This window comes from Capra hircus, chromosome 20, assembly GCF_001704415.2.
Source record: "Capra hircus breed San Clemente chromosome 20, ASM170441v1, whole genome shotgun sequence".
Taxonomy (NCBI): Eukaryota; Metazoa; Chordata; class Mammalia; order Artiodactyla; family Bovidae; genus Capra; species Capra hircus.
In genome coordinates this window covers 7,975,521-7,990,442 of record NC_030827.1, presented here as the reverse complement: position 1 = coordinate 7,990,442, position 14,922 = coordinate 7,975,521, and the positions used below count along the sequence as shown (strand labels likewise).

The 14,922-nt window shown below is 40.6% G+C and overlaps 1 protein-coding gene across 2 annotated transcripts in view; it reads left to right on the top strand.

Moving 5' to 3' along the window:
* The window catches only part of ARHGEF28 (Rho guanine nucleotide exchange factor 28), a 344,574-nt gene that overhangs the window by 62,577 nt on the left and 267,075 nt on the right, over positions 1-14,922 (top strand). For both annotated transcript variants that reach the window (XM_018065570.1, XM_018065568.1), the window contains exon 2: positions 3,744-3,787. In XM_018065570.1, coding sequence (XP_017921059.1) covers positions 3,755-3,787 — 33 coding nt within the window. In that variant the 5' untranslated portion in view covers positions 3,744-3,754. The remainder of the gene's footprint in view (positions 1-3,743; positions 3,788-14,922) is intronic.

Below are 14,922 nucleotides of genomic sequence, written 5' to 3'. Positions count from 1 at the left end.
TGGTAAAAAAAAGATTCTAATTGAAGAAGTGAGTGCTGGATGTACTTATAAATAAAAGGATTTATATTTTAATCCCATCCAACAATTATATAAGAGTTTGTTTAAATGTAGCTAGTAAATTCCCATTTTTCCTGATGTTAATAATTCTTCCTGCAAATTAATCAGAAGTTGTTGCATTAAAAAGGAAAAAACTCATGAAACATTTGGCAAGGTTAAAAAAGTATATTAGAAAGCCTTTCCCCAAAATTTAAAGCATGTGTATATGAGGGCTTTTGTAGATGGCAAACTTTAAATAATTTTTGCGTCAAAATCACAAGATAAAAACATACAAATACTTTTTCATATTGTTTTTACAATGGTGTATACTGTAAATCCCATGGACAGAGTAGCCTGGTGGGCTGCAGTCCATGGGGTCGCCAAGAGTCAGACACAACTGAGTGACTTCACTTTCACTTTTTACTTTCATGCATTGGAGAAAGAAATGGCAACCCACTCTGGTGTTCTTGCCTGGAGAATCCCAGGGATGGGGGAGCCTGGTGGGCTGCCGTCTATGGGGTCACACAGAGTCGGACATGACTGAAGAGACTTAGCATACTGTCTATAACCTGTTTCTTTTGAGATGCCTTTTCTTTTTCACTTATTGAATATCACCCCTTTCTAGAAGGGATAGGATATTTATTTGGAAAATATTTTAAGAAAAATCTGCTATAAACAGCCAGTTTTAATCTTGGAAAACCCAGCAAAAATTTGGGTTTCTATTTTTGTTAGAAGATTAGGTAGTACATGTTTGGCAACTTTTTAAAGTACTTTGTTGCAATATAACCAACACCCTTTAATGTGGTAAAGATTTTTGTGGCCGTTTCCCGTCTTGTTGCAGCGATTGTAAAGATTTAACTGTGTTTAAAGGTCTTATTTCTATAAAATTAACCACACTGACATCCTGTGAAGCTGTGTGCTTTTGGCTGCAAGTTCTTTGTTACGATATCTCACCCATGAATGACACAATGAATGGATGTTGCATTTGTGCTTTTTAAACTTCCTATCTGAGAAGTTGCCCCATCAGGGTTGTATTTTGAACATTATTGAAGCAGTCATTCACTCTTCAGAAAATCTTCATATTTTTACCCAAAGTGACTTTTTAAATGTATTTTATCAGACAGAATCTAATACCCTCTGTACTTTTCTCTAACTATATGGCAAGTCTTTCACACAGCTTAATTTGTCCTAATAGGCTTCTTAAAATATTCAGTTTTAAAAGTTTTGCTCGTAAAGGAACATGCTTTAGTTTTTATACTTTGTGTTTTTCACTCTGTGTTTCAGCCATTTTTTCTTAGCACTGTGCTTACCATAGAATGCATTTGTTTCTTTCACTATTAAGTAGAAATCTTCAAAGAATCTTCTGATTTTATTATCAAGTTCAGTAAAGTTTTATAGAAGATTGGAGTTGTGTATGGCATGACTGTTAACAGGTGAAAACTGACTAGTATTTTGAGACAGAGTACATTCAGTGTGACAATCATGGTACATGAGCTGTGGATATACATTCATTTGAAAGTGAAAGTTGCTCAGTCATGTCTGACTCTTTGCGATCCCATGGACTACATAGTACATGGAATTCTCTAGACCAGAATACTGGAGTGGGTAGCCTTTCCCTTCTCCAGGGGATCTTCCCAACCCAGGGACCAAACCCAAGTCTCCCACAGTGCAGGCGTATTCTTTACCAGCTGGGCCTCCCAGGGGAGCCCTACATGTTTTAAATTTTATTTATTTAATTTTGGTTGCACTGGGTCTTTGTTGCTGAGTATGGGCTTTCTCCGGAGAAGGCGATGGCATCCCACCCCAGTACTCTTGTCTGGAAAATCCCATGGACGGAAAAGCCTGGTGGGCTACAGTCCATGGAGTCGCGAAGAGTCGGGCACAACTAAGTGACCTCACTTTCACTTTTCACTTTCATGCATTGGAGAAGGAAATGGCAACCCACTCCAGTGTTCTTGCCTGGAGAATACCAGGGAGGGCAGAGCCTGGTGGGCTGTCGTCTATGGGGTCGCACAGAGTCGGACACGACTGACGCGACTCAGCAGCAGCAGCATGGGCTTTCTCTAGTTGCGTTGTGTGAGCTTCTCATTACGGTGGTTTCTCTTGTGGAGCACAGGCTCTAGTCACACCGGCTTCAGTAGCTGTGGCTTGTGGGCCCTAGGGCAGAGGCTCAGCAGTTGTGGTGCAGGGTCTTAGTTGCTGCTCAGCCTGCGATCGGTCCCATGGGTTGATCGCCCAGGGATCAACCCTTCCCTGCATTTCAGGCGGATTCCCATCCGCCGTACCTTACTACCTGGGAGGTCCTACGTTCATATTTTAAATGCCTTCTTGATCATTTTGAACCTTGGGGGCATGTACTTATCAGTGCTCCCAGGTTGGTCATTATTTTTATTTCATAGTGTAGCTGATGAACAATTCCTTTTGGGATTGGGAGTCTCAGTTTTGTCATTTTTGTGGTTAGTGTTATTTTTAATTTGAACTTTCTTTCCTGGACTCCTTAAACCATTCATCCAATTTATGAGGTTAGTTTCATTAAAAATTGTTAATGATAACCTGGGAGCCCATTTAAGTGTGTCCGCATGAACTGCCACAGGGCCCAAAGCGTTGAAAATGAGGACCCAGGTGGGGCCTGATTGTCAACCGCTCAGCCTTGTGATGCCCTCGGCCTTCTCTCCAGATGAGCATGGAAGGTAACTTGTGACCCAGGAAGGTGGCCAGCGCCAGCATGTTTATGAACTATTAGTAAAATGTGAGCTAAATGATTTTATAAAAAAATAAAATAGAATTCTTTCTATTTGTCCTCTGGGTCATGTGTGTCCTCTAGGGATTACTGTACTCAAAAGTCACAATTCAGGTGCTACGTGTCTGCCTTCTTAAGAGACATCCCCAAAGTACTGCAGCTGGTGGTGGCCTGGAGACCAGGGCCAGGCTTGGCCTGGTGAGCAGAGCTGTTTCCCAGAGGACGCAGGTGTGTGGGGGGAGAGAGGAGAGGTGATGGGGGCCATGAGTCTCCTTGTCGGCCCTCCTCAGAGTTCACACGCAGCCCACTCTTCACTTTCTTCCCATCTTTGGGTGTCTGTTCAGCTGTGAGCTCCCTGAGGGGTGGATCACTTCCTGGTCATCTTTGTGCGATGCTGAGCCCATTGAAGGTGTTCAGTGAACCTCTTTAAAATGATGCTTCTTTTGTCTAAGCTGCTAGCTGGTTTCTGGGTGCAGATGGGGTGTGTACAGCTAGTGGAGAGGCTGGCTAGGCTGACAGTGGGCTGCCTCCCTCCAGAGAAAACTTTCAGGTCCTGAGTAACAGGTCCTAGATTTGTCTTGTTACCATAGGCTCCTGCCCCATCCAGCCAGGAGTGGATTCTGACCTCAGAGTAGCCTAAGTGATTAACTAAAGCAAAACTTGCCACATGCGTGTGTTGCCCTTTCTTGGCTTTCTGAAATATATTGATAATTTCTGTTTCGGAGCAGTCAGTGGGATAATGTTGGGGGTGATAAGTTTTCCTTATTGTAGATATTCATGTGAAAGAAGAAAGGGGGGAAGTTATTTTATACAGAGAGCATCTTATTCCTTTGTTCTTAGTTTTGACTCTGCAGTTTTCCTATCTAGTGGGTATCTCTCCCCTCCTAACTGAAAGGCAGGATACGGCTCTACTGGTTGGTCACACGGGGACTCCTCCAATAACTCTCGTTTGTTATTTTCATTGCAGTTGCGGAAACCATGGAGCTGAACTGCAGCGAAGTACCTCTGTATGTAAGTGCCTAAGCCCTGGGCTGCAGGCCTAAGTGGCTCATTCTTGGACTTGAAACCCACAGGACCAAAGTGGGAAGAAATGTTTTGCTTGCCATTGAATTGGGACTTTTAAAAAACCGCACACAGCGTTACAGTCTAGTTCAGGTTTTTGCATGGAGACTTTTAAAACTGGTTGACTCCTGGTTCCAAAGTCTAGGTTTTAATGGTATTTTCCTGAGTAACTTTTAACTGTATAACTTCTGGAAGGCAGCTCTGCTCACCGCTATACCACCAATGCTTAACTGTATTAACTTCTGAACTCAAAAATACTCAGTTTATCTCTGTGGATGATTTTTGAACACATTATTATATGATATGCTGATAATAACCAAGAATGCTTTCTGTGTGTGTCTTTGGAGGAGAGGGGTTCAATGATAGTTGGTAACATGATAGGTAAAATCATGAAATAGGAATTCAGAGGCAAAAGTGCTGGGACATACACAGAATAGGTGGTGGTGGGGGCTGTGTGGGCAGAGCAGCCTGCTGAGGTTCCTGATCAGATGTGCCTTCTGGGCTGACAGAGGAGTCTGTTCCTGAAGGCAGTTACTAGGTGTGACAGAAGTGAACCAGTTGTCTCCCCACATAGAAAGTGACAGATGGTTTCTCTACCTTCCTTATTTTAGGCATAACCTCTTTTCTTGGAACCTGTATTGGTGGCAGGTGGGCATGGGTGTATGCATTGGAACTGGGGTTTCAGGTAGCCTTTGCATCATCCACTCATGAAATACACCAAGAATGTTAAATCTAGAATAAGGGTATGATCTCAATTTAGATATATCCCCAATAGGCAAAATATCAAGGAACTGGAACAAATTTAAATAGAATCTTAAATCAATTAAAATGTCATTCGTTTCCCCTTACCACACACATCACTACCCAGGTGGCCCTCCCTCTCTCCCTTCCTCCTCCCTTGCTTCGCCCTCCCCTCCCCCTTACACATTCCGCTCTATTCTCTGGAGAAAAACAAAATGATAAAATGACTGAATATTGTGAAAGCTGCCTTCGGGGTTACCCAGTGTCTAAAGTGTTCTCTCTAGGTTGTGATTTGGAGGTCATAAAATGAATTATAGATAGTTAGACTTGGCCTAGCCATAATTAAGATTAAAAAAAGAGATTGGTTCAAGGCTAAATTTAGACCAATTTAGTCCCAATTTTTAAATTTTTTTTTTTTGGTAACTTAATCCTCTTTAGCTTTATTCTTTACACTCTGCTCCCCTACCTCAAACCAAACAGATCTAAAATCTAATCATGATATAAAACTTTGTAGCCTTTTAAAAAATTGAAGTATGTTTGATTTACAGTGTTGGATTAGTTACTGCTGTACAGCAGTGATTCAGTTATACACACACACACATTTAACTATATATATAGTTTTTTTTCCTTTTTATATTCTTTTCCATTATGGTTTATTATAGGATACTGAATATAGTTCCCTGTGCTGTACAGCGGGACCTTTTTATTCATCTATTTTATGTATAGTAGTTTGTATCCCAGGTGGCTCAGTGATAAAGAATTCACCTGCTAACGCAGGAGTCATGGGTTCGGTCCCTGGGTTGGGAAGATCCCCTGGAGGAGGAAATGGCAACCCGCTCCAGTATACTTGCCTGGGAAATCCCATGGCGAGGGAACCGGGTGGGCTGCAGTCCATGGAGTCTCAACAGAGTTGGACTCGACTTAGTGACTAAGCAACAGCACTAATCTGCTAATCCCAAACTTCTAACTTATCCCTGTGCCTCACCTTTTCCCCTTTGGGAGATGTAAGTTTGTTCTCTGTGTCTGTGAGTCTGTTTCTGTTTCATAAACAAGTTCATCTGTGTCGGATTTTAGATTCTGTATATAAGTGCTATCATATGGCATTTTTGGCTTTCTTTCTGACTTTATATAGCACAGTAATTCCATTCCTGTTGCTGCAAATGGCATTATTTCATTCTTTTTTATGGCTGAGTAATATTCCATTCCATGTATATATATATATATATATACCACATCTTCTTTATCCATTTATCTGTCAGTGGACATTTAGGGTACTTCCATGTCTTAACTATTGTAAATAGTGCTGCTGTGAACATAGGGGTGCATTATATCTTCTTGAATTAGAGTTTCCTCCAGATAAATGCCCAGGAATGGATTGCTGGCACTCTATTTTTAATATGGCAACTCTATTTTTATTTTTTTAAGGAACCTCCATAGTGTTTTTTTAGGGGCTGTATCAGTTTACATTTTCTCCAGCAGTGTAGGAAGGTTCCCTTTTCTCTGCAGCCCCACCCCCACCCCCACCTAACCCCGGCACTGCCTCCCTGCCCTGCCCGCCCCAGCATTTGTTGTTTGTAGACTTTTTGATTGGAGAAGGCAGTGGCACCCCACTCCAGTACTGTTGCCTGGAAAGTCCCATGGACGGAGGAGCCTGGTAGGCTGCAGTCCATGGGGTCACTAAGAGTCAGACACGAATGAACGACTTCACTTTCATGCATTGGAGAAGGAAATGGCAACCCACTCCAGTATTCTTGCCTAGAGAATCCCAGGGATGGGGGAGCCTGGTGGGCTGCCGTCTATAGGGTCGCACAGAGTCGGACACGACTGAAGCAACTTAGCAGCAGCAGCAGCAGCAGCAGCAGCAGCAGCAGCAGCAGCAGCAGCAGCAGCAGCAGCAGCAGCAGCAGCAGCAGCAGCAGACTTTTTGATGATGGCCATTCTGACCAGTGTGTGGTGGTACCTCACGGTAGTTTTGATTTGTATTTCTCTAATAATTAATAATGTTAAGCATCTTTTCATGTGCCTATTGGCCATCGGTATGTCGTCTTCAAAGAAATGTCTCTTTTGGTCTTCTGCCCATTTTTCACTGGGCTTTTTTTGTTGTTGCTGTTATTGAGTTGTATGAGCTGTTTGTATATTTTGAAAATTAAGCCCTGTCAGTTGCATCCTTTGAAAATATTTTCTCCCACTCAGTAGGTTGTCTTTTTGTTTTGCTTATGGTTTCTTTTGCTGTGAAAACTTTTAAGTTTGATTAGATCTCGTTTGTTTATTTTTGCCTTTACTTCTATTGCCTTGGGAGACTGAGCTACGGGAACATTGCTGGGATTTATGTCAGAGAGTGTTTTGCCTATGTTCTCTCCTAGGAGTTTTACAGAGTCACATCTTGTATTTAAGTCTTTAAGCCATTCGTTTTGAGTTTATTTTTGTGTACAGTGTGAGGGATTGTTCTACTTTCGTTGATTTATGTGCAGCTATCCTGGATAGCTGCGTTCCTGACACCACCAGCTGAGGAGCCTGTCTCTCCTTTATTGCATATTCTTGCCCCCGTGGTTGCAGGCTGACTGTGCGTGTGTGCGTTTATTTCTCTGTTCTGTCCCGTTGATCCATATGTCTTTTTTGGTGTGTGCCAGTACCTCTTGCTTTGTTTACTGGAGCTTTGTATTATGGTCTGAAGTCTGGGAGGATTATGCCTTCAGCTTTCAAAACCTCGTAGTTGGTCAACTATTTTGAACCTAGACTACCAGATAAAGACCAGATTTGGGAAGAGTCAATACGCATTGCTTAAGGAGAGAAGACACTTAAACAGACCAAAGGAGAGCAAAAAAGTTTTTTTTCGTTATCAAATAATATAAACTAATTAGAAAAAAACAAAAAAAATACAGAAGGTGTTAATAAAATAAGTCACTCATAATCTCATCCTCTATAGATAGTTTAAAACAGGGATCCCCAGCCCCGGGGCCACAGGCTGGTACTGGTCTGTGGCCTGTTAGAAACGGGCAGGTGAGCAAGCAAAGCTCGCCTGTATTTACAGCCTCTCCCCATCGCTTGCATCATCACCCGAGCCTCACCTCATGCCACATCGTTGGCGCTATTAGATTCTTATGGGGTGCGAGCCCTCTGTAAACTGCACGTGTGAGAGATGTAGGTTGTGTGCGCCTGGTGAGAGTCGAATGTCTGATGACCTGAGGCGGAGTGGAGGCACTCGAATCCTCCCGAACCCATTCTGCACCTCCCAGTCCAGGGAGAAGTTGTCCTTCATGAAACCATTCCCAGTGCCACAATGGCTGGGGACTGATGGTGTGAAACGTTACTGTTATTGATCAGTTTAAACGTGTGATTTCCTCATTTTACATCTCTGAGATTGAGAGAGTCTCACTTCAGTGTTGATCCTGGCAGGTGTCGTGGTGGAGCTGTCAATACCTGCGCGTGTGTGACCTTGGGCACAGCGGTTTACGCTGTTGTCGTTTTAAATTACATATGCGCCTTTCTGGCTCTATATGAATTAATTGCTTTCAAAATGATTTCACTGTGATTTGGCATTAGAAAGTCAGAATTACTGTGTATATGGAAAGACATGGAAAGAACAACATGATAATGATAATGTGGTAAAGTCTATAAATTTCGACGAGCTCTTTTAATACATATAAAATCTCACAAAAACTTGGCAGTTTTTTCTCCTAGTGGAATATAAAATGCATATCATAACTAGTATCTGAGATGAAATACACTATATTTAGCATAACTGAACTATGTTTTTTCACTTGATGTTTTATGTCAATATCTTTGTGGATTGACCTAAACCAAGCTTCCCACTTGACCTCATGCAGTAAGCAGTCAGTGGGGAAATATTATAATGAAAACAAGTTTTAAATCAAATTGCATCAGATGAGTAACACATAGGCAAAGCAGACACAAGCTAGGCTATTATTTGGTTTTGTATCTTGCGGCAGGCTTCCTCTGTGACCTTCCGTCTTCAGATGTTTCATAAATATTCACTTCTGTTTTCTCCTAGTTTACTGCAATCTGGTTATAAGCCCATAATATTTTATTCATATTTATTATATATATTTATTTAAAAATACATGCAAAAATCACCATTTTTAATCCTGTTATGCATAATGATGTTGACATTTTGGTGTATTTTTTTCCCCAGAGTTTTATCTATAAATCTGTGTTGAATTTTATTGAAGGTTCTTTTGACATTTATTTACATGATGTGTTTTCTCATGTGACTGATACACTGAATCTCAGAATTTTGATTCTTTCCAGTGTATTTCCAGTGATTCTATCCAGTTGTCATGCCTAGTTCTTTTGGAAAAATAAGATAACTCTAAGTGTGATTAAGAGAGAACCCAAACAGAACTAGAAATTACGAAGAGTCCTTAACATGCTGAGATGATTTGCTGTTGTCGTTCAGTCCCTCAGTTGTGTCCGACTCTTTGAGACCCCATGGACTGCAGCACGCCGTGCTTCCAGGTCCTTCACCATCTCCTGCAGTTGGCTCAAAATCATGTCCATTGGGTCAGTGATGCCATCCAACCATCTCATCCTCTGTCCTCCCCTTCTCCTCCTACCTTCAATCTTCCCCAGCATCAGGGTCTTTTCCAATGAATTGTCTCTTTGCATCAGGTGACCAAAGTATTGGAGTTTCAGCATCAGTCCTTCCAATAAATATTCAGGACTGATTTCCTTTAGGATGGACTGGTTAGATCTCCTTGCAGTCCAAGGGACTCTCAAGAGTCTTCTCCAACACCACAGTTCAGAAGCATCAATTCTTTGGTGCCCAGCCTTCTTTATGGTCCAGCCCTCACATCCATACATGACTACTGAAAAAAATCATAGCTTTGACTAGACGGACTTTTGTTGGTAAAGTAATGTCTCTGCTTTTTAATATGTTGTCTAGGTTGGTCATAGCTTTTCTTCAAGAAGCAAGCATCTTTTAATTTCATGGCTGCAGTCACCATCTGCAGTGATTTTGGAGCCTAAGAAAATAAAGCTGTCACTGTTTCCATTGTTTCCCCATCTATTTGCCATGAAGTGATGGGACCGGATGCCATGATCTTCGTTTTTTGACTGTTGAGTTTTAAGCCAGGTTTGTCACTCTCCTCTTTCACCTTCATCAAGAGACTCTTTAATTCCTCTTTGCTTTCTGCCATTAGAGTGGTATTATCTGCATATCTGAGGTTATTAATATTTCTCCTGGCAATCTTGATTCCAATTTATGCTTCATCCAGCCGGGCATTTCACGTGATGAACTCTGCATATGAGTTAGATAAGCAGTGTGACAATATATAGCTTTGACATACTTCTTTCCCAATTTTGAACCAGTCCATTGTTCTGTGTCTGGTTCTAACTGTTGTTTCTTGATCTTGATTATAAAAAAATATTAAGCATAATTGTATGCTCATACACTAGAAAAATCATTTAAGACAGGCTTTAAAAACATAAATTGTGAGATTTACCTCAAGAAGAATTAAGTCACATAATGGGGCAATAATCATGGAGAAAAAAAAATAGATAGCAATTATTCCTCAACTTCTGTCCATCCTTTACAAATGGATACTTCTTTCAAGTGGGTCCTATAAGTGATTTCTTTTTGGTTCCTTTGATTATAACCTGTTTTGATTTATTTCTTACAAAACTTTTATAGTTAAAATGTTTTCCAATTTTTATTTTTGGGTCACCATAGAGAATCCTTCCTAAAGATGGTAGAGTCTTTATACCTATAGAAAAAAAAACCTATGGATGTAAATCTTTCCCCGCCCCCTGCCCCATACATTTTATTTGAATCCATGAAAACTTTCAACTTCTTTTTAAGGTTTTATCCTTTGGTCTTTCATCGTTGTTTTCACCTTCTAGCGTAGCTGATATTCTAAGGTTGGACTGTTCTAACTCTTCTATCCTTAAAAAATTTTTTTTTTTTAGTCTGATTTCTGCAAGCATGTTTTCTTTTCTGTTTTACTTTAGTTTTCTGTACTATTAAGTTTATTTCCTGCTTGGCAGAACAGTTTTGGACCATTACTTTGTTTTTAGTTTCTATGTAGTATTTTCATATCTTGGCCTGGTATATTTCTTCTTATACCCACCTAGTTTTACTGTGAGCACAAAGCAAGAACTTAATCTTTTTTTCTCTATCTTCCAGGAATCTGTTTCAGAGGGAGGGAAGTATAGTCTCTGATTATGTGTTTATCTGATCATGTGCTTTAAATATTTTCCTTTATTTTGAGGGGGCTAACTTTTTTCTCCTTGGCAAACATTTCTGTTTGCTTATCTTTAGGAATGGGACAATCTCAGTACTAGGAATGCAGAAATATTCCTGAACTCAGCCTTATTACTTACCCTAATTTTTAAATGAACCATGGAGGTCCGTTGAGTTGTTATTGCAGGAACAGAGAAACACTGGACTATAATAAGATTATAGAAGAAGATGGATTTGGCAGGACTGATAGCCAAGAGTTTATAATATTGATTTGCAAACCGTAGGGATATAAGCATTACAAATCCAGTTTTCAGCCTCTAGCAGCTTCCTGCATCTGTATTTTGAGGGGAACTAAAGGAAGCAGTTCTGAAAGGCGAGGCTGTTTGTTCCCCGTAGAAAAGCAGAGGCATGCCATCTGGTTTGAAGTCTAGGCTTAATTTTCAGATAGAATAGTAACATGATTTTAGGAGGAGATGTTTTAAGCTAGCAAAGAGCTGTAGTGAAGAAACTAATGAGAAATGGGAAAGCTTGGAAAAGTGTAAATTACAATGATTATAACTGATCTAAGATACCTATTTTCTAGCTTAATACTCTTAAATGGACACCACTTGGGAACTTACATTCTATATTTGAAGTCATAAAGTTATTTTTTATTTTTAGTTGGTTTTTGTTTATTTTTATTGTCTAGTCTGTATGTAAAAAGAGGAACTGATGCAGGTACAGCTTAAAAAGAGATTTTGCTTGCTGAGTATCAGATTGAATTTTGAAAGAGAAAATGTTTGTACATTCACAAGAAAGATTGTATGTTTTTGCTGAATTAAAAAAACTTGTATATTTGATTTACAATGTTGTGTTCGTTTTACGTGTGCAGCATAGTGATTCAGTTTTTGTTTTTTTTTACAGATTATATTCCATTGTAGGTTATTTTTGATTACTTTAAAAATTGAGTTTTCTCTAAATTTTTATTGATTAAGAAAGGTTATAAAACACACATGTGGCTTCCCTGGTGACTCAATGGTAAAGAATCCATCTGCTTAATGCAGGAGTTGTGGGTTCGATCCCTGGGTCAGGAGGATACCCTGGAGAAGGAAATGGCAAACCACTCTAGTATTCTTGCCTGGGAAATCTCATGGACAGAGGAGCTTGGTGAGCTGCAGTCCATGGGGTCTTAGAAAGTCAGACACGACTTAGCAACTGAACAACAGCAACATAAAATACATGTTGTTATGTACTTCATCCAAGAACTTCCTTTTCCACATTAATTATATTTTTATTTTTATATAAAGTGTAATTAGCATTCATCTTTACAAAAATATCAGTTCAGTGCTGTAAACAAAATAGAAGAGCTTTTCCTTGAGAAATTGATTTCCGAAGGTTTTTTTCTCAATAAGTGGCTTTATTTCAAGGATTATTTAAATCACACTTGCTTATTATAAAAAGAATAAGAAATTACCAAGAAGAAAATAGAGATCATTACAAATTTTGCCTTTGGATGAATTTTCGTTAATATTTTGAAGACAGTCCTTTCAGAAATTTGTGGGCATGCACGCATATACACACACAGTCCATGAAAGAAACCATGTAAAAAGCTGTTTATGTTATCTTGCACAGATCCCCATTATTCTCTCCCTGTTTCCATACCTCCACTTCTGTCTCACAGGTAACTCTTATTGCAACCTACTGCAGTCATTCTCAACAGCATTAGCCTCCCTGGGAAACTTGTTGGAAATACAAATTCTGAGACCTCACTGCAAACCTACTGAATTAGACATTCTGGGTGTGGGGCCTAGATATCACCTTCAGGTGATTCTGACGTGTGCTGATGTTTGAGAATCACTGACTTAGTGTGTATATTTCTACATTCTCCATGCTCATACAACCCTGCTGCTGCTGCTGCTAAGTCGCTTCAGTCGTGTCCGACTCTGTGCGACCCCATAGACGGCAGCCCACCAGGCTCCGCCGTCCCTGGGATTCTCCAGGCAAGAACACTGGAGTGGGTTGCCATTTCCTTCCCCAATGCATGAAAGTGAAAGTGAAGTCGCTCAGTCGTGTCCGACTCTAAGCGACCTCATGGACTGCAGCCCACCAGGCTCCTCCGTCCATGGGATTTTCCAGGCAAGAGTACTGGAGTGGGGTGCCATTGCCTTCTCCTCATACAACCCTACACATCAGTAAATATAGACACAAGTTTTAATAAAATCATTTAACAAGTCTGAATCAGGGAATTTTCTGATGGTCCAGTGGTTAAGACTCTGTTCTTTCAGTGCAGAAGATGCAGGTTCAGTTCCTGGTTGGGAGCTAAGATCCTACAAGCTGAGTGATAAATGGCCCAAAAAAGAATCTGGATCATATTTATATAAACTTCTATATCTTTTCTAACCCAGCATTACTTTGTGGAAATCTCTGCAAGTCATCAGGTGTAGCTCTAATTCATTCTGTTTAATAAACGTTTGTGTGGGTTAGGCCCCTTCTCTGTGGATCAGTATTTACTAGACATCCTTGTCCATATGTCCTTATGTATGCATACTTTCATTTTTATGGGATAGATTCCCAGAAGTGGAATTGTTGAATGAAGAATATTGCATACTTCAATTATTTCTTTGCAAATGAGGTTTATAAGCGTTCACATTTTATTCAGCAACTTTCAGATAAACTTAATATCTAGTTCTTTAGCCCTAACAACTGTGGTAATTATGAAGCTGGGGGTTTTAAATTCATTTTCACTGGGCAAAGAAGGGTAGCTTGTTAAATTTTGTAAAAGTTCAAAGAAGTTCCCTTGTTTTAATCTTTGTTTTGGGGAGAGGGCATGGTGCTTCATTTCTGCTGTTTCTCAGATTCTAGCTAATATGAACGTCTAATCCATGGAGACTTTTATAACTTCTGCAGAGGGTGTGTCTGTGGAACTTTGTGTGTGGGCTCTTGCTCTCTTCTACCCTTTTAGATGTGTTAATGATAGCAATCGACTGAGGAGAGTAATCATTTTTTTTCTCCTGCTGCTGCAGATTATACAACCATTTGGACAACAGAGTTTTAGCTTCAGGAGCTTGTTGCCAGTTGGATCTAAGTGGCTTCCCTCTTCCTTTAGCCTTTTATAGTCATTATTCTTTTATTCTGAGTCTCAGTATCCTGCTGAATTAGGTCCCAAGTATATTGGTTGCTGTTGGGCCCACTGTGTGTAATTGAAGGTGTAATCTGATGTTTGGTGATCTAATCAGTACTGTAAGTAGCTGAGCTGAACCTCCTCCATTCAACCTCTTTTATCTCTGGGGTTTGGTAAAGTGTCCTTGAATTCCTTGGCTGAGCACACTCCCAGGCCCCAGCCTTCTGGAGTGGGACCTAGGACAGGGCCCAGGGAGGCCATTTCCTAAGGAGGCTATAAGTGACTTGGTTGCTTTGTTCTGTACTCACCTGGTGGACACCTCCTTCCTGACTCCCACAGATTCCTTCTGGCTTCTGGTTCCTGTCGAAGGAAATCCTGTCCTCCAGATGCTGCCCCTTCTCTGCCTGTGGCTCCCCTGATGGGCCTCCTGTGATCAGTCCCTCTTGACCATCAGCTTGGAATCTTGGTATGTGAAGGCACCTTTAAGATCTTTGCCTTAGCCACTGGCACTTCGCAGATGAGGAAATCCAGGTTCTGAGAGGGAGAATCACTGATCTGACTATGTTAACTCAGCTGGTTTGACACTCAGGATCTGTAAATGATGTATTGGAAGCCATAACGTTTTTTTTTTTTTTTTGCTCAGAAAGTTTGTTAGTGGCAGATCCACAATAAGCCTGGGATTTTTGCATCTTCACTGGCTAATCAAAATGACCTCTCCACTGCACTGTTACTACAACTTCATGTCCGCATCGGCCAGGTCCTCATTTTGTCCTTGACCACCCTGCAGTCTCCCTTTGAACTTTACGACACTGAAGAATGATGTAACTTCTTGGACTTTCAATTAAAGTATCTATTTTTTTCCCTCACTTTTTTTTTTTTTGTTAATCCTGCTAACCCCTGACCCTCTAAAGCTCATTTGCTCACAAAAAGCTGGGCCTGGGAACTGATGATCCTTTGTGCCATCAAGCTCTCAAGCTCCGCTGAATAGTAATGTCACTAGTTCAGGTGTCAGGGCCCTGGTGAGGGTGTCTCTTAGTGCATGTC